The sequence below is a fragment of the Mobula hypostoma genome, chromosome 13 (assembly GCF_963921235.1).
Source record: "Mobula hypostoma chromosome 13, sMobHyp1.1, whole genome shotgun sequence".
Classification (NCBI taxonomy): domain Eukaryota; kingdom Metazoa; phylum Chordata; class Chondrichthyes; order Myliobatiformes; family Myliobatidae; genus Mobula; species Mobula hypostoma.
This window is the reverse complement of record NC_086109.1, coordinates 57,712,750-57,732,678: the sequence shown is the minus strand read 5'-3', so window position 1 is coordinate 57,732,678 and position 19,929 is coordinate 57,712,750. Positions and strand designations below refer to the sequence as shown.

Below are 19,929 nucleotides of genomic sequence, written 5' to 3'. Positions count from 1 at the left end.
AAAAGGACATGTTAGGAGTGGTATCAGATGTACTTCATGGAGTGCAAAGCTCAACACAAGGGTGAATATACAAGCTGCACATGTGCCGAACAGCAAATACAGCAGGCAGTGGACAAGTTAACCCATCCTATCATCTTATAAGCCAATGTTTGGCCATTGCTGGAGTGGACTTGGAGCCAATTCAAAGCAGCAGAACTGAGGTGAGGCAGAGTCGTGGCAGCAGGGCCTGGGTCTGAGAGCGTGGAAGGATCTGATGTTCGGCTGATTTAAATGGTGGGCCAGATTGAAAAGGTCAGGGGATCAAGATCGGAGGTGAGCGACAAGCCAGTGTTGAGCTCACTGCTTGGCAAGGTTTACTCATCTCTGTGCTGAACTGAGGCTGTGGCCTGCAACTAACAGGCTCCTGGACCAGCTGCAGTGCTGACTGGCTTCAGGGCTGTGGACTCACTTTCATGAACTTCAGTTCTGAATGAAAAAGTATTAGTGCTTTCCTGGCATATATGATGAATAAACTCTTTTTGGTCTTGCAGCCGGGTACAGCTATCAGTTTTAACTGACGCTTCAATGACAAGCTCCGCCATCTTAATCAGGGATGATGCCTGGGTGTGTCTGGTCTGTCGTCTGTCCCTTCTGATTGGTTAGCCCTCATCCAATCTGGTTTCCATGGTCACACCTTGTTTTAGATTATGAAGACACGCAGTCCTCTTTTATTGTCATTTAGTAATGAATGCATTAAGAAATGATACATTATTTCCTCCGGTGTGATATCACAAAACACAGGACAGACCAAGACTGAAAAAACTAACAAAACCACGTAATTATAACATATAGTTACAACAGTGCAACAATACCATAACTTAATGAAGAAGTCCGTGAGCACAGTAAAGTTCAAAGTCTCTCAAATGTCCCACATCTCACACAGACGGGAGAAGGAAGAAAAACTCTCCCTGCCATACCTGACCACAGTCCGACTCTGAGTCATCCGAAAACTTCGAGCCTCCAATCAGCTCTCCGACACCGAGTACTGACTGCCATCTCTGTCCAAACGATTCGACGTCAATCTCAGTCGCTAACAGCAGGCAAAGCCGGGGATTTTGAGGCCTTCCCTCCAGAAGATTCCCGACCGTGCAGTAACAACAGCAGCGAACTGGCGTTTCAGAAATTTCTCCAGATGTTTTTCTGTGCTCTCACGTCCGTCTCCATCAAATCAGAATTGTCTACGGCCCCTATTTAACAGATACGATATCATTTTTCACCGGAGGGCTGCGCGTGCGTGGTGCGCTGCTCTCTCTCCTCCTGCCTATCAGTTTACAACTGAATTCCAGTTCTTACTTACAGCAAGACCTTCATCTTTATTAAAATTCTTTTCCTCTAGTTTTGTTTCAGTGGCTTTCTTCACCAGGCGGTCCCAAAAGCCATTGGCGTACCACAGTAGTTTTGTGCCATCAAAGTCAATCCTATGGCCATTGTAAATGCAATATTTTGCTACCGCTCATTTCTCTAGGTGACCCAGACAGATACACCTCCTGTGCTCCTTGATGCGGGTTTCCACTGTGCATTTCGCTGGCTGATATATGCTGCTCTGCATTCACAGATCATCTTAGACCCGCATCTGTGATTTGAGCTTCCTTACGGGTTTATTGATGGTATTGATTTGGTACATTGGTATGCAAAAGTTTAGTCACCCCGGTCAAAATTTCTGTTACTGTGAATAGCTAAGTGAATAAAAGATGAACTGATTTCCAAAAAGCATAAAGTTAAAGATGACACATTTAATATTTTAAGCAAGAAAACTTTTTTATTTCCATCTTTTACAGTTTCAAAATAACAAAATAGGAAAAGGGCCCGAAGCAAAAGTTTGGACACCCTGCATGGCAGTACTTAGTAACACCTCCTTTGGCAAGTATCACAGCTTGTAAACACTTTTTGTAGCCAGCTAAGAGTCTTTCAATTCTTGTTTGGGGGATTTTTGCCCATTCTTCCTTGCAAAAGGCTTCTAGTTCTGTGAGATTCTTGGGCCATCTTGCATGCACTGCTCTTTTGAGGCCTATCCACAGATTCTCGATGATGTTTAGGGCAGGGGACTGTGAGGGCCATGGCAAAACCTTCAGCTTGTGCCTCTTGAGGTAGTCCATTGTGGATTTTGAGATGTGTTCAGGATCATTATCCTGTTGTAGAAGCCATCCTCTTTTCATCTTCGGCTTTTTTACAGACAGTGTGATGTTTGCTTCCAGAATTTGCTGGTATTTAATTGAATTCATTCTTCCCTGTACCAGCGAAATGTTCCCCATTCCACTGGCTGCAACACAAGTCCAAAGCATGATTGATCCACCCCTGTGCTTAACAGTTGGAGAGGTGTTCTTTTCATGAAATTCTGCGCCCTTTTTTCTCCAAATGTACCTTTGATCATTGCAACCAAAAAAGGTTCTATTCAAAAGGTTCAAAGGAACATCTAAACAAGCCTGATGGATTTTGGAAACAAGTCCTATGGACTGATGAAGTTAAAATAGAACTTTCATCGAGAATCTGTACATAGACCTCAGCAGTGCATGCAAGACAGCCCAAGAATCTCACAGAACTAGAAGACTTTTGCAAGGAAGAATTGGCGAAAATCCCCCAAACAAGAATTGAAAGACTCTTAGCTGGCTACAAAAAGTGTTTACAAGCTGTGATACTTGTCAAAGGGGGTGTTACTAAGTACTGCCATGCAGGGTGCCCAAACTTTTGCTTTGGGCTCTTTTCCTTTTTTTGTTATTTTGCAACTGTAAAAGATGGAAATAAAGATTTTTTTTGCTTAAAGTATTACAGAAATGTGTCACCTTTAACTTTATGCCTTTTGGAAATCAGTTCATCTTTTACTCGCTTAGCTATTCACAGTAACAGAAATTTTGACCAGGGGTGCCCAAACTTTTGCATGCCACTGTATTTCTTCAGGTCCTGATGATTGTTCAATAAATCATGGAAATATCAGGAATACAGGTGGTGATGACGGGTTCCTTCCCGTTGTTGGGTTTCCTGGATTTTCCTTCAGCCCTTTGAAGGGCCCAATTGATTTCCTTCACCATGTAGCCATTCTGTAGGAATGTCGTGCATAATCGTCTTATTTCCTCATGGAGACTCCCCGGGTCCGAAATAGTTTTTCAAAGTAGAAAGAACTGCTGTACGTTGGGAGGTGAGATGGAGGCCATTGTTGTTGAAGTACAAGTTCGTGTGAGTGGGTTTGCATTAGACACCACGTCCAAGGTTACCATCTGGCTTCCATCGTATTAGAATGTACAGGGACGGAGCAGTATTCCAGAACCTATATTTTCTCGAGCTGTGGTCAATAAACAGTAGCCTCACATAAGTATTAGTATTCTCCAGGGGATCCGAGGCCGTGTGAAGAGCCAATGAGATCGTATCTGCTGTGGACCTATTATGGCAATAGGCAAATTGCAGTGGGTCCAAGTCCCTGCTTAGGCAAGAGTTGGTTCTAGCCATAAACAAACTTCCAAAGCACTTCATCACAGTAGGTGTGTGTCGTGCTTGGTGATAAGTCATTAAGGCAGCTCACCTGCTCTTGGGCACTGGTAAGATTGTTGCCCTTTAGAAGCAGGTGGGAACTGCCAACTGTAGCAATGAGAGATTGGATGCTGCACGGATCCTCATAGCTGTAGTTTCATTCTCCCTTTCAAACCGTGCAAAAAAGGCTGTGAGCTCATCTTGGAGTGAAACATTACTGCTATTCATGATGTTAGGTTTTGCTTTGGAGGAAGTAATGTCCTACAAACTCTGCCAGAGTTGATGTGCATACCTCTAACCTCAATCAGAATTGTCCTTTTGCTCTTGAGATAGCCCTCTGTAAGTCATTCCTGGCCTTTTTGTATAGTCCTGGATCACCATATTGAATGCCACAGATCTAGCCCTCGCTGACCACGAATCTCCTGCTTCATCCATGGCTTTTGATTTGGGTGTGTATGGTATGTTCTTGTAGGCACACAATCATCCACACAGGTTTTAATGAAGTCAGTGACAACTGTGGCATATTCAATCAGACTTGAAGATGAATCCCTGACTATTGTCCAGTCAGCTAACTCAAAGCAGTCCTGTAAGCGCCCTTCCGCCTCCCTTGTCCGTACCTTGGTCCTGTCTGCTGCAGCTGCGGTCTCCTGTCGTGGCCTATACTCAGGGAGTAGAAGTACAGCCAGGTGATCAGGCTTTCCAAAGTGTGGGTATGCGAATGCACAGTATGCATTCTTGATGGTGGCGTAACAATGGTCCAGTGTGTTGGCTCCTCTGGCTCCACAAGTGCCATGCTGGTGATAATTATTTAGAGACTTTTTCAAGCTGGCTTGGTTAAAGTTCCCCCAAAATGATGGAGAAGGCATTAGGGTGTGCTGATTCATGCCTGTTGATTACATCACTCAGTTTGTAGAGCTTGTTTGATAGAGGCCCAAAGTGGAATATGTACTGCTACCAAGATGATGGCAGTTAGTAGGCTAATTGATCATTGTAAATTGTTCTGTGATCAGGCTAGGGATTAAATTGGTGGGTTGCTGGGTGGTGTGACTCTGTGGGCTGAAAGGGCCTGTTCTGAGCTGTATCTCTAAATAAAAGAATAAGAATATTGATAGCAGTATTTGATGTGATACTTCAGTGAGCTGAAACAGCTTTGCTTCTGTATCTATAGGGGCTACAGTTGGTCAACATGGTAAAAGTAGAATATAGGCAACACACACAAACTGCTGGAGGAACTCCGCAGGCCGGGCCAAGTAGCATCTATGAAAAAGTTCCTCCAGCATTTTGTTCGTGTTGCTTGGATTTCCAGCATCTGCAGATTTTCTCTTGTTTGTGAAAAGTAGAATATATGCTCGAGGATGGTTTCTGATCTCTTGCAAAACTTAATCTTGATGTTCCTTTTACAGATAAACCATCAACATGTGCAAGCACTGGATCAGAGAAATGGCAGAAATTCTTCAACCACACTACCATCACACTACAGCCTGGCTCACCCTGCAATGATTTCAAAGGCTACTGTGATGTCTTCAATAGATGTAGACTAGTGGATGCAGATGGTCCATTGGCCAGGCTAAAGAAAGCAATCTTTAATCCAGAGCTTTATGAAAATATTGCAGAATGGATTGTGGTGAGTACAGTGTAGTTGTGTTTTTTTTTTAAACAAAGAAATTAAGGGAACAACTTTTTGTTTTGAAATTGGTTTTAAAGAGGTCCGACTTGCACATAAATTAATCTTTTCTGCATATTCCAGTTTGCTATGTTAATGTATGTAATGCTGTGCTAGTCTCTGAGTGTGTCTTCACTGTCTAAATATCGGAACACAACAAACAATACACTCTTTTGGTGCTTTGGATCTCTTTGGCTGGATCTGTGAAGATAGCTCTGTGGAAATACAAAAATACTGGGATTAAGATATTTAATTCCATCTGTAAGGTTGGAGGAATGATTTCAAGGAGAAGCATTGAAGAATAACTTTTGTAGTCTGAACTTGTAAAGAAGCTGAAGGAAGGGAAAAACTATTCGTATATAGTTATTTAATTTGCCACTTGCTGTTGCTTACCCTTTTGGCTTGCACTGATAAACACATGAGGTCATTGTATAGCTGATCCCCTCGGTTTCTTCTCCAATGTATTGGGGTGAAAATGGGGGAAAAAGTAACTTCAAGATTCAAGATTGTTTAATGTCATTTCCTGTACACAAGTGTAAGAAGAACGAAATAATTGTTATGCAGTATCTGATGTAGCAGAAAAAAACCCAGAAAAGGTAAGGAACACAATAATAATAACAACACAATAAACATAAATATGTACGATGGCTTATATATATTGATTGTACATATTAAGGGACGCTAGGCTGAACATAAGGTGACTGATGGGGAATAATAAAGTCATGGTGGAGTTAGTGGGTCAAAATTATGTTCTATTCATAAAATGATTACAGCTGATAGATGTCAAATCAGAATACTTATCAAAAGTGCCAGTATCTTTGCATCCTCTTCTTGCATAACACTCATTACGTTTAGCAGAAGTAGTAACTTAGATTTATTTGGCATGTATTCAATCATTTGGAAATATTTGTAAATTCTCAGAGTGATAAAGCAATAGAGCATAAAAACAGACTGTTCAGCCCAACTTATCTGTGCCAATCAAGATGTCTATCTGAGCTAGTTCTATTTGCCTCTATTTGGCCCATATCTCTTTAGGCCTTCTCTATCTTCAAGTACCTTCTAAACACCAACGCAGCTTCATCTTATTAGCTGATTCCATGTACCCTCAGCTGTGTGTGTGTGTGTGTGTGTATAGGAAGGGATCGGGGTGGGGAGAGGGGTGAAATGTTGCCCTTTAGGTCTTTTAACTTTTTCCCCTCTCACCGTCAATCTCTGTCTTCTGATTTGACTTCCCTATCTTGGGGGAAAGTGGACATCACTTTGTCTACTCCCATCATGATTTTTTTTATATCTCTATAAGGTTAACCCCTCAGCCTCCTTTGTTCCAAGGAAAAGTCTCAGCCTATTGAGCCTCCCTTTATAACTCAAGCCATGTTGTCCTGGAAACATCCTTGCAAATCTTTTCTGCACCTTTTCCAGCTTAATGACATTGTGGCTGACCAGAACTGCACTCAATACTCCAAGTATAATTTCACCAATTACTTCTGTATTTGTAACATGACATCTTGATTCCTGTAGTCAGTGGCTTGACTGATAGAGGCAAGGGTGCTGAACATCACCTGGGCCATCCTGTCTATCTGGGAAACTATATTCCTTTTATTCCTAGGTTTCTCTTTTCTGCAACACCCTTCAGGGCCCTATCACATAGCATGTAGATTTCTGCCCTGGTTTAACTGATCAAAATGTAACACCTTGCACTTGTCCAAGTTAAATTCCATTTGCCAAAGACCTTGCTGAGCCCTATAGAGATTTCTAAAGCTATTTAGGGTCAAAGGATAGATAGAGTCCTCTTCCTGGGCTGGGAACTCTGAGATCAGAGTTTATACATTTAGGGTAAATTTCATCTGTCGTTTGTTGGTCCATCCAGATCCTGTTGTAATCTTACATAACCTTCTTTTGTTTGCTGAAATCTGACTTTTCCAAGGCAGGAGAATCAGTTCCTCTGCATCTCTGTAACTATTGCCTATTTATAAAATTACTATTATTTTGCTCCCTGTTTCAATTACGCAACTAAAGTGGATTCCAGTTAATTGAGATGCATCAAGACCAGTACATTTTAACCCATATAAAGGGCTACCTCAATTAGCTGAAGTTGCATGGAAATTGTTAAAAAGATGTTAAAAAAAAATAGAGACAGAGTAACGAATTAATAGAATGCCACTACGACCGTATTATAAAACTGTGTATTAGTTTTTTATAATTATCGGCAGAGGAGTTCATCCTGTGTATGCTGCTGTGTTCTTTTGATTGTAAGTGAGCAAAATCATTCAGACTGTAGTGCAGACAGTGGACTGCCTTCATACTATGCTTTGACAATTACATCCTTCAATTCTTCATTTCCATTGTAACATTCAAGATGAACATAGAACATAGAATAGTACAGCACAGTACAGGCCCTTTGGCCCACAATGTTGTGCCGACCCTCAAACCCTGCCTCCCATGTAAGCCCCCACCTTAAATTCCTCCATATACCTGTCTAGTAGTCTCTTAAACTTCACTAGTGTATCTGCCTCCTCCACTGACTCAGGCAGTGCATTGCATGCACCACCCACTCTCTGAGTAAAAAACCTTCCTCTAATATCCCCCTTGAACTTCCCACCCCTTACCTTAAAGCCATGTCCTCTTGTATTGAGCAGTGGTGCCCTGGGGAAGAGGCGCTGGCTATCCACTCTATCTGTACCTCTTATTATCTTGTACACCTCTATCATGTCTCCTCTCATCCTCCTTCTCTCCAAAGAGTAAAGCCCTAGCTCCCTTAATCTCTGATCATAATGCATACTCTCTAAACCAGGCAGCATCCTGGTAAATCTCCTCTGTGCCCTTTCCAATGCTTCCACATCCTTCCTATAGTGAGGCGACCAGAACTGGACACAGTACTCCAAGTGTGGCCTAACCAGAGTTTTATAGAGCTGCATCATTACATCGCGACTCTTAAACTCTATCCCTTGACTTATGAAAGCTAACAACCCATAAGCTTTCTTAACTACCCTATCCACCTGTAAGGCAACTTCCAGGGATCTGTGGACATGTACCCCCAGATCCCTCTGCTCCTCCACACTACCAAGTATCCTGCCATTTACTTTGTACTCTGCCTTGGAGTTTGTCCTTCCAAAGTGTACCACCTCACACTTCTCCAGGTTGAACTCCATCTGCCACTTCTCAGCCCACTTCCGCAACCTGTCAATGCCTCTCTGCAATCTTCGACAATCCTCTACACTATCTACAACACCACCAACCTTTGTGTCGTCTGTAAACTTGCCAACCCACCCTTCTACCCCCACATCCAGGTCGTTAATAAAAATCACGAAAAGTAGAGGTCCCAGAACAGATCCTTGTGGGACACCACGAGTCACAATCCTCCAATCTGAATGTACTCCCTCCACCACCACCCTCTGCCTTCTGCAGGCAAGCCAATTCTGAATCCACCTGGCCACACTTCCCTGAATCCCATGCCTTCTGACTTTCTGAATAAGCCTACCGTGTGGAACCTGTCAAATGCCTTACTAAAATCCATACAGATCACATCCACTGCACTACCCTCATCTATATGTCTGGTCACCTCCTCAAAGAACTCTATCAGGCTTGTTAGATACGATCTGCCCTTCACAAAACCATGCTGACTGTCTCTGATCAGACCATGATTCTCTAAATGCCCAGAGATCCTATCTCTAAGAATCTTTTCCAACAGCTTTCCCACCACAGATGTAAGGCTCACTGATCTTTAATTACCCGGACTATCCCTACTACTTTTTTTGAACAAGGGGACAACATTTGCCTCCCTCCAATCCTCCGGTACTATTCCCGTGGACAACGAGGACATAAAGATCCTAGCCAGAGGCTCAGCAATCTCTTCCCTCGCCTCGTGGAGCAGCCTGGGGAATATTCTGTCAGGCCCCGGGGACTTAGCCGTTAATGTATTTTAACAACTCCAACTCCTCCTCTCCCTTAATATCAACATGCTCCAGAACATCAACCTCACTCATATTGTCCTCACCATCATCAAGTTCCCTCTCAATGGTGAATACCGAAGAGAAATATTCATTGAGGACCTTGCTCACTTCCACAGCCTCCAGGCACATCTTCCCACCTTTATCTCTAATCGGTCCTACCCTCACTCCTGTCATCCTTTTTTTCTTCACATAATTGAAGAATGCCTTGGGGGTTTTCCTTTACCCTACTCACCAAGGCCTTCTCATGCCCCCTTCTTGCTCTTCTCAGCCCCTTCTTAAGCTCCTTTCTTGCTTTCCAATATTCCTCAATAGACCCATCTGATCCCTGCTTCCTAAACCTCATGTATGCTGCCTTCTTCCACCTGACTAGATTTAACACCTCACTTGTCACCCATGGTTCCTTCACTCTACCATTCTTTATCTTCATCACCGGGACAAATTTATCCCTAACATCCTGCAAGAGATCTGTAAACATCGACCACATGTCCACAGTACATTTCCCTGCAAAAACATCATCCCAATTCACACCCGCAAGTTCTAGCCTTATAGCCTCATAATTTGCCCTTCCCCAATTAAAAATTTTCCTGTCCTCTCTGATTCTATCCTTTTCCATGATAATACTAAAGGCCAGGGAGCGGTGGTCACTGTCCCCCAGATGCTCACCCACTGAGAGATCTGTGACCTGACCCGGTTCATTACCTAGTACTGGATCTAGTATGGCATTCCCCCTAGTCAGCCTGTCCACATACTGTGACAGGAATCCGTCCTGGACACACTTAACAAACTCTGCTCCATCTAAACGCTTGGAACTAATCACGTGCCAATCAATATTAGGGAAGTTAAAGTCACCCATGATAACTACCCCGTTATTTTTGCACCTTTCCAAAATCTGCCTCCCAATCTGCTCCTCTGTATCTCTGCTGCTACCAGGGGACCTATAGAATACTCCCAATAGAGTAACTGCTCCCTTCCTGTTCCTGACTTCCACCCATACTGACTCAAAAGAGGATCCTGCTACATTACCCACCCTTTCTGTAGCTGTAATATTATTCCTGACCAGTAATGCCACCCCTCCTCCCCTTTTTCTGCCCTCTCTATCCCTTTTAAAGCACTGAAATCCAGGAATATTGAGAATCCATTCCTGCCCTGGCACCAGCCAAGTCTCTGTAATGGTCACGGCATCATAATTCCATGTATGTATCCAAGCTCTCAGTTCATCACCTTTGTTCCTGATACTTCTTGCATTGTGGTACACACACTTCAGCCCTTCTACCTTACTGTCTTTACACTGTTTATTCTGCTTCTCTTTCCTCAAAGCCTCTCTGTATGTTAGATACATCAAAGTTGCTGGTGAACGCAGCAGGCCAGGCAGCATCTATAGGAAGAAGCGCAGTCGACGTTTCAGGCCGAGACCCTTCGTCAGGACTAACTGAAGGAAGAGTGAGTAAGGGATTTGAAAGCTGGAGGGGGAGGGGGAGATGCAAAATGATAGGAGAAGACAGGAGGGGGTGGGATGGAGCCGAGAGCTGGACAGGTGATAGGCAGAAGGGGATACGAGAGGATCATGGGACAGGAGGTCCGGGAAGAAAGACGGGGGGGGGTGACCCAGAGGATGGGCAAGAGGTATATTCAGAGGGACAGAGGGAGAAAAAGGAGAGTGAGAGAAAGAATGTGTGCATTAAAAAGAGTAACAGATGGGGTACGAGGGGGAGGTGGTTACTCTTTTTAATGCACACATTCTTTCTCTCACTCTCCTTTTTCTCCCTCTGTCCCTCTGAATATACCTCTTGCCCATCCTCTGGGTCACCCCCCCCCCGTCTTTCTTCCCGGACCTCCTGTCCCATGATCCTCTCGTATCCCCTTCTGCCTATCACCTGTCCAGCTCTCGGCTCCATCCCACCCCCTCCTGTCTTCTCCTATCATTTTGCATCTCCCCCTCCCCCTCCAGCTTTCAAATCCCTTACTCACTCTTCCTTCAGTTAGTCCTGACGAAGGGTCTCGGCCTGAAACGTCGACTGCGCTTCTTCCTATAGATGCTGCCTGGCCTGCTGAGTTCACCAGCAACTTTGATGTATGTTGCTTGAATTTCCAGCATCTGCAGAATTCCTGTTGTTTCTGTATGTTAGATCTGGCTTTACTCCATGCACTTCTTTCACTGCTCTATCACTCTGGGTCCCATCCCCTCGCAAATTAGTTTAAACCCTCCCGAACCATGCCAGCGAACCTACCTGCAAGGATATTGCTCCCCCTCGAGTTCAGGTGCAACCCATCCAATCTGTACAGGTCCCACCTTCCCCAGAAGAGATCCCAATGATCCAAAAATTCAAAACCATGCTCCCTGCACCAACTCCTCAGCCACGCATTCAACGGCCATCTCCTCCAATTGTTACCATCACTGTCACATAACACTGGCAGCAATCCTGAGAACGCCACCCTTGAGGTCCTGTTCTTCAGCCTTCTGCCTAGTTCCCGAAACTCACACTTCAGGACCTCATCCCTCTTCCTGCCTATGTCATTGGTCCCAACATGTATCACGACTTGTGGTTGCTTTCCCTCTCGTACCGGGATGTCGTGCACCCGGTCAGAGACATCCCGGACCCTGGCACCCGGGAGGCAACAAACCTTGCGGGTGTCCTTCTCACGTCCACAAAATCTCCTGTCTGCTCCCCTGACTATAGAGTCTCCAATGACAACAGCTCTCCTCTTCTCTGTTCCACGCTTCTGCACCACTGGGTCAGACTCAGTGCAGGAGGCCCTGCCACCGTGGTTCACACCTGGTCGGTCGTCCCCGCCAACAGTATCCAGGACGGTAAACTTATTATTCAGGGGAATGGCTACAGGTGTGCTCTGCACTACCTGTGTGCTCTGCACTACCTGTCTGCTCACCTTCGCTTTCCCCCCTCTGACTGTCACCCAACGACCTGCTTCCGACAGCCTAGGTGTGACTACCTCCCTGTAGCTCTCATCTATGACTGCCTCATTCTCCCTTATGAGTCGAAGGTCATCCAGTTGCTGCTCCAGATTCCTTACATGGTCTTCCAGATCAACCAGCTGTATGCACTTCTGGCAGATGTGACTCTGTGGGAGAGGGGAGTTCCCCCAAGACTGCCACATTTCACATGAGAGGCACATCACCATCTCAGGAGACCTTGTAAAGACTAACTGTGAGCAAGTTCGTCCTCCACCTCTTCTCGTCGAAGCCTCTCGAGTTAAAGCCTCAAAGCTCCACTCCTTCACTGGCCCACTCACTCACTGGCCGCTTTCCACAGTATCGTCAATACTTTCAAATTCTTCAGAATTTCTAACTTGTTGAAGTAGTAAAATTGTTTTCTTTTCCCTCCTGGCCACTTCTAGCATCTCCAAGCCTGAATGCTTGAAACCACAGAGAGCAATACAGTTCTGAATTATCTTACTGCTTAATTCTCGCTAATTATCAGTCAAAAAATAACTGCATTTTGAACACAAACACACACAACTGACACTATTTAAAAACTTGGTTCTAAGCACAGTGTAGTGCATTTAAGGGCCACACAAGTGCACACTACTGACACTAGTTAGAAACCGATCAGCAGCAATCCCCTGTTGCAGTTAAGCAGCATAGTATCCCAAGTAAACACAGTGAGTCCCAGCTATTTTCCCAATTAGCTTGAGTTCTCCAGACAGGTGGCTTCCCTGATTAACCGATGGCCAAATTAATCAGAATCCACTGTATTAGCAACTTCTTAAAAAACCTGCTAATACTCTAAACTCTAAAATACTTCCTTTAATCCTGGACTTGTGATTGTAAAAAATACTTTTTAAAGATTAAGTTAATTGCAAAGAGGTGTCTAGGTATAATAAAATGTCAATTATTTTGCTTTTATTTGGGAGTGGGGCAAAAAATAATCACCTCTTGAAATTAAATTGCCCTTTGCCACGACTAATCTACAAGTGCATATTTCCATTTAAATCATTGCCAGTTTGGATCTCAATCCTGAGATTAAAATAAAAATGAAAAAATAATGAGACTAGGAATAATCTCAGCATGGTTACATATAGCCTATTTGAGCTGAGAGGGAGCTTAATTATAATTTTTAATTTCTGTGTAGCCCACTGTCTCGTGTCACATAATGTTTCTTCCCTCATATGGAGCATCATGACCAGAGGGTTGAACAGGATCAGCAGTGGTCTGGGTAGAAGTCTTCACAACTCCTATTCCTGATGCAAACTGAGTGGAAAGTTGTAGCCGCTGTACTTGGAAAAGCTTTTCCTTGTAAATGAAACTGCGGCGGTTTGGTTGGGGTGGCAGACCAGTAATAAAAGTTGTGGAGCATTTTATATCTATAATTTTGTCTGAGTGCTCAGTCATGTATTATATAGTTTTACCGTCATTAGCCTTTAAGTTTGTCCTTTCTACTATTTCCATCAGTAAAGTGTGATCCCCTGTCTTCTAGTTAATGGAAGGGTTTGGATGTGCTTACAGAATTCAAGTAATGGAGAAATTCTGATTTTTTTTATTCTAGGCTCATTGGTGGGCAGTTCTACTCATGGGAATTGCTCTCATCATGCTGATGGCTGGATTTATTAAAATTTGTAGTGTGCATACTCCAAGCAGTAATCCCAAACTGCCTCCTCCCAAACCACTTCCAGGTAGGTACCACATATTTTACATTGTATGAGAACAAATTTATTTAATTGAATTGCTTTTCCAAGTTTTGCCTTTGTTTGATGTAGAGGTAAGTGAAATCAGCCTCCTGTTGATACTTCCATTTAACAGAAGTGTCAGCCATAAAAGAAGGGATTATCTGCACCATCTATCAGTTAGAGAGATCCCTACATTTTTCTACATCTGTCTTTTAACTCATCCCAAAAGACTGACAAATTCCTTTCTACCAAGTCAGCAGACAGCTGCATACTCTCGGTGAAGTTAAACTTCAGATTTTTGTTCAAAGGAAATGTATTTAGAGGTTACTAACTTGTAATCTTGTCCTTCAGCCACTTAGCCATATTCTCGTAAGCTGGCAGCATGCATGGATGCAGCAGTCGCCCCAGAGCCAACCTATGATGTCTTTGTCTTTTTCAAACTTCCTTTTTTTTAAATGTTTGGAAGACACTGCTGGATATTAAGAAGTCCAGGTACTACAGGTCTGCCCCATCAGGGAGTTGCTTGGTAGTGGGGGAGCTGAGGGAGCTGGATTTGGAGTGAACCTTGTTGCTGCTTGCTACGGAAAGGCATTAGAGTCAGTGTGCAGTCTAACCACGAGTGATTGCTTTGGACATTTTTCTTGTGATTGCAAGATACTGCAAGTCTAGTTCATTGGTTTATTGGTGAGACCAATGGCGGGAAGCTGTGTGGCCTCAGTTGTAGTGTGGACTAAGCCTCATACTGCGGACTGGTGTGTTACAACCATACAGGAGAAGAGACGCTGGGGTGCTGTGCCGCAGTGTCTATGCTGGATTGGGGCAGGCCTCTTCTGACAGTGCCGCCCTCCAGTATTTGCTTGCTGAAAAACGAGCTAGATTGTGTGCATGCATGCATATGTTTGGCTGCAGACTGCTGATGGCTTGCTCTTTCTGACGATCATCCATGCAGCATCAATCTGCAGGACATTACTCATCTGGTTGCTCACTGAGGCAATTTGTGCTATGCAATCATACGCACCGGTTAGCGCAACTGATATGTTGTTAATTTTCATTGTTATATTCGGTGCTTTTCATTCTGCTTTCCAATGAGATCCTCACCAGCTTTCTGTGACTGCTTTCTGCAAGGAAGAGTAAATGGCCGACAGGAGCTGAGCTTCTGTGTAAAGGTGGGATTGATCCCACTTGCTCTTCCATGAGTAAAGATGGAGCAACCTGCTACTTCTAGGTGTTCATTCTAGAGCTATCTGAGCAAAAGCTGAAATCTTTCAGAGCATAAGGTCTCAAACATCTGCCAGAACTCTTGACTGACTTCCTTAAATGGAACTGCAGTAGTTTGCTATGATATTATGTTTTTATCATCTAAATAGGTCCTTTGCTATACCTCCTTGCTATGTCAAAATTATTGTAAGATACTTGCATAATATTTACCAAACATTCCTAATGTTACAGTGCCTATAAAAACTGTTCACTCCCCTTTTGAAGTTTTCACGTTTTATTATTTTACAACATTGAATCACGGTGGCTTTTTTCACATCGATCAACAGAAAAAGACTCTTGTGTTAAAATAAAAACAGATCTCTACAAAGTGTTCTAAATCAATTGCAAATATAAAACGCAAAATAATTGATTGTATGAGTATTCACCCCCTTTAATATGACACACCAAATCATCACTAGTGCAGACAATTGATTTTGGAAGTCACATGATTAATTAAATGGAGATCTGTTTTTGGAGACCTGTGTGCAGTCAAGGTGTTTCAACTGATTGTAGTAAAAATACAGCTATATCTAGAAGGGCTGACTTCTGGTGAGTCGTATCCTGGCAAAAACTACGCCATGAAGACAAAAGAACACTTCAAGTGACTCCGCAAAAAGGTTATTGAAAAGCACAAGTCAGGAGATGGATACAAGAACATTTCCAAGTCACTGAATATCGCTTGGTGTGCAGTTAAGTCAGTCATCAAGAAATGGAAAGAATACAGCACAGCTGTAAATCTGCCTAGAGCAGGTCGTCCTCAAAAACTGAGTGACTGTGCAAGAAGGGGACTAGTGAGGGAGGCCACCAAGAGACCTATGAGTTAAAAGTTTCGGTGTCTGAGATGGGGGGCTGCGCACACAACAACTATTGCCTAGGTGCTTTACCAGTCACAGCTTTATGGGAGAGTGGCAAAGAGAAAGCCACTGTTAGGGGTGAGGGGAGCTTACAGGAAATCCTTACAGGCTAGGATTTGTCAGAAGGTATGTGGGAGACTCTGAAGGCAGCTGAAAAAAGGTTCTATGGTCTGAAGAAAATAAAATTGAGCTTTTTGGCCATCAAACTAAACGCTATGTTTGGCATAGACCAAACACCGTACATCATCAAAAACGCACCATCCCTACTGTGAAACATGGTGGTGGCTGCATCATTCTGTAGGGATGCTTCACTGCAGCAGGCCCTGGAAGGCTTGTGAAGGTAGAGGGTAAAATGAATGCAGCAAAATGCAGGGAAATCCTGGAGGAAAACCTGATACAGTCTGCAAGGGAACTGATGGGAGAAGATTTGTTTTCCAGCAAGACACTGAACCCAAGTATAAAGCCAAAGCTACACAGGAATGGCTTAAAAACAACAAAGTTAATATCCTGGAGTAGCCAAGTCAGAGTCCAGACCTCAATCCATTGAGAATTTGTGGCTGGTCTTGAAAAGGGCTGTTCATTCACGATCCCCATGCAATCTCACAAAGCTTGAGCAGTTTTGTAAAGAAGAATGGGGAAGAATTGCAGTATCCAGATGAGACCTATCCACGTGACTCAAGGCTGTAATTGCTGCCAAAGGGGCATCTAGTAAACACTGACTTGAAGGGGGTGAATACTTCAGCAGTCAATTATTTTGTGTTTTATATTTGTAATTAATTTAGATCGCTTTGTAGAGATCTGTTTTCACGTTAACATGAAAGAGTCTTTTTCTGTTGATTGGTGGCAAAAAAGTCAAATTAAATCTACTGTGATTCAATGTTGTAAGAGAAAAAAACATGAAAATTTCTGGGGGGCGCAGGTGTGAATACTTTTTGTAGGCACTGTAACTAGGAGTATAAATGAATGTGAGCTTCAGTTTCTGATTCTTAGATAATCATGTAGACAGCCTCACCATTTTCATCCACAGTGAGACCAAGAAGCTCCTTTCCTGTGGTGTTCTTCATTTTTGATGGCTGTATTTTACAGTGGTGCTTGCCAACAGAAGCCAAGTGCTAACTAAATTGTATCATGTCAGATTTACTTTTTCAATATTGTTGCATATTACCCTATGATATTGCTCTTGAATCACTGAATTCCCTATTCTGATATATTTGGCATCTCCGCTATACAGAATCACAACATCACAATCTTTAAATGAAAAATTCAGAACTATTCTTCCCCATCAATGTTGCTATTTGTATAAATTCGGGAGACGTTTCTATTTTATTTACATGATAGAAGTTCTGTCAGACCACTGTTTCAAATTGCCTGGCAATCTGAAAACAGAAAATTCATGTTCTTCATTTTGTTAATCCCACATCAGTATACTATTATTAAATTTATATTAGTAACACCTCATCTTAAATTTGGTTGTTCTTTGAGCATTTTGTTTCCATTCCATAGAATTCAAGACGGGTGAAGTCTTAAATTCTTAATTAATGATATCGTAAGCTTTGAGTGAAGTTAAATGAGTTTAGAATGGATATTTGAGTATCCATTACCTTTATATTTCATTGCTAAGTAAGTAAGCAAATATAATAAAGATCTGAGAGTGATGATCCCATCTTCATAATCCATTTGATACTGTAAATGTCTAAATTATGATTTTAGTCTTAAGTTTTTAGTTTCCTGATTAATATGTATTGTATGGAATATTAAACTTGTTTCCACTTCTGGGGATTCAGTGGCCAAGTAGCTTCTGGCACTTCTTGATCCAGATATTCCACATAGTGTTATAGCTCTCGACTGTACTAGAGCGGTGCTGCCAATGCTGTAGAATGTCTGAAATACTTTCTTCTCCTGCAGGCACATTAAAGCGAAGACGACAACAGCAACAACAGCAGCAGGCAATGCAACAGTCACGCCAGAGACCCAGAGAGAACTATCAGATGGGCCAAATGAGACGCTAAACTGAAGCATTTGCCTTGGATCTTTCTAGTGCCTACAGCAGGAAATTTCACTCCAAAGAAAACCTGTTCCTGTCATTGTCTCAAATCTGATAGAAAGCTTTTGGGTTCTAATATTTGAGGGAAATGGATTACTTATGATGGATGCAGCCTCCAATTTAAAATGGAGAAAATTAAATCCTCAGTGTCCCTTCTAATCCAGTTTTAATGATCAGATTATGTTTTGGAATTTATTAAATCATGCTTGGAAAGAGAATTTGTTGATGAGGCATCAAAGTTACATGAGATTATTCTGCACTTGGCCATTTGTGATCTTTCTCATTGCACAGTCCTGCAATTATAGGTAATGCTATTATTGCTGCCGATTTCAGGCTTTTATGTATAATAACTCAGCAGTTTAGAAACTTATTTGATAAACTAACAGATCGTTTTTCCAAACATTGGCTTGTACTACTTACTCATACACATACATCTTCCTGAAGATGTATGCGAGAACCTTCTTATAAGCTTAACTGTAATGCATACATTTCTGCTGTTTAAAATAACAAATGATTACTGTTTAATTGCCATACTCAGGATAATGTAGGACATGAATAATCTAAAAGACCTCTCTATTGATAGCAGCTGTGACACAGTAAAACCATGAAATTTGTCTTTAAATTTTCGATCTGTATTGCCTCCATTATGACGTCTGATACCAGGATTGGACAGTTCCTGAGATGTCCAGGTATAGAATGAATGCTCTGGATTGGGGATGTTGTAGTTGTAATTCATATGTTTAATAATTTATGGTTAAGTTAGTGCAAATGTTTGACTATTTGATTTAATTTTAGGGACTAAATCAGCTAGCGTGTTTGAATTCTGCTGAAATTTTCTGCAGATTTGTCTGAATAACATTTTCAGCTTTTGCTTTACAAAGTGTGGAAAGAATTGTGACAAATCATTTTTATATTTTGGAATTTGTGTTTAAAATTTGGGATTATATTTTTTTTAAATGCATACTTCTGTGAATTCTGATAATTACAAGGGCAACCACTCAACAGCAGGTGCTCCTCTTTTACAAGCAGCAGTGACTCTTTTGAGGGAGTTTAGATATTTCTATTTACTAGGGATTGAAACTGAAATGCAAATTATAAATTCAACATGAAGTGTTTACTTGGACATATTCAAAAATAATTGGATGTCTGGCAGACAGGCCAAACTCTAAAATAGCATGATCTATTTTCTTTTAAATAGTAAAAACTTGTACAGTAGTCAAGAACATTTTTCAAATACAACTTTTTGTACATGATTTAGAAAAGAATTTTGTATTGGAAACCCAGCAATTAATGTGTGATTCTGCGGAATCCTGAATGATCTTAACAGTTGGAAATATTTCTTTTTACTTTGGAATCATCATTTACATTATGTGGGCTGAAAGTGGGTTTGTTTTGAACAATGATGGGGCTTTACAAAAAGCACATTTAAAAAAAATCTAGAGTATTAGTCATTTCATTTTTGTTTGTGTATTATCCTGTGGTAGGACAAAGGCAGGACTTCACTGCTGGGTCCTTTTTACTTTGGTTTAAAGCCTTCAGGAGATGAGCACTGAACATTTAAAGATGAGTCCTGATGGAAATTCAGAATCTTCAAAGATAAACAATACTACTGTCATATTTTATTGCCCACTGTGTTTTATACAGTATCTTTTTGTTCACTGAGCAAATTTTTACTAAAAGTTGCTGAAAGTATTGTGCAAAGACATGTAAGTTTTTGAAGTACTTGAAATGCATTAATAAAGAATAGACTCGAGCAACCAAATGAATGTCTTATTGAAGTTAATGATAATCGTGAAACCTGAAGAAATACCTTGCCATGATGTATAGGGATTCTTACAACATTCATGTTGAAAATAAGTATTCATAGGGATTTCATTTGTATTTGAATACTGTGAAGTGAATCGTTCCTAGTTCATCCTTGACCAAGTTGATGTTTAGGATGGTGGTGAAATTTGGTAGTTCAGGTTGAGGTGTTTGATGTTGTGGTGTGTGCCGATCTTGGCAATTAGCTTGCAGACGTTTCATCACCAGTCGAGG

At 42.0% G+C, this 19,929-nt stretch overlaps 1 protein-coding gene across 1 annotated transcript in view; it reads left to right on the top strand.

Moving 5' to 3' along the window:
* The window catches only part of adam10a (ADAM metallopeptidase domain 10a), a 171,164-nt gene extending 151,496 nt beyond the window's left edge, over positions 1–19,668 (top strand). Inside the window, exons 14-16 of the mRNA XM_063065742.1 lie at positions 4,905–5,125; positions 13,617–13,743; positions 17,754–19,668. Of these exons, the coding sequence (XP_062921812.1) occupies positions 4,905–5,125; positions 13,617–13,743; positions 17,754–17,857 (452 nt within the window). The 3' untranslated portion in view covers positions 17,858–19,668. The remainder of the gene's footprint in view (positions 1–4,904; positions 5,126–13,616; positions 13,744–17,753) is intronic.
* The last annotated feature ends 261 nt before the right edge of the window (positions 19,669–19,929 follow it).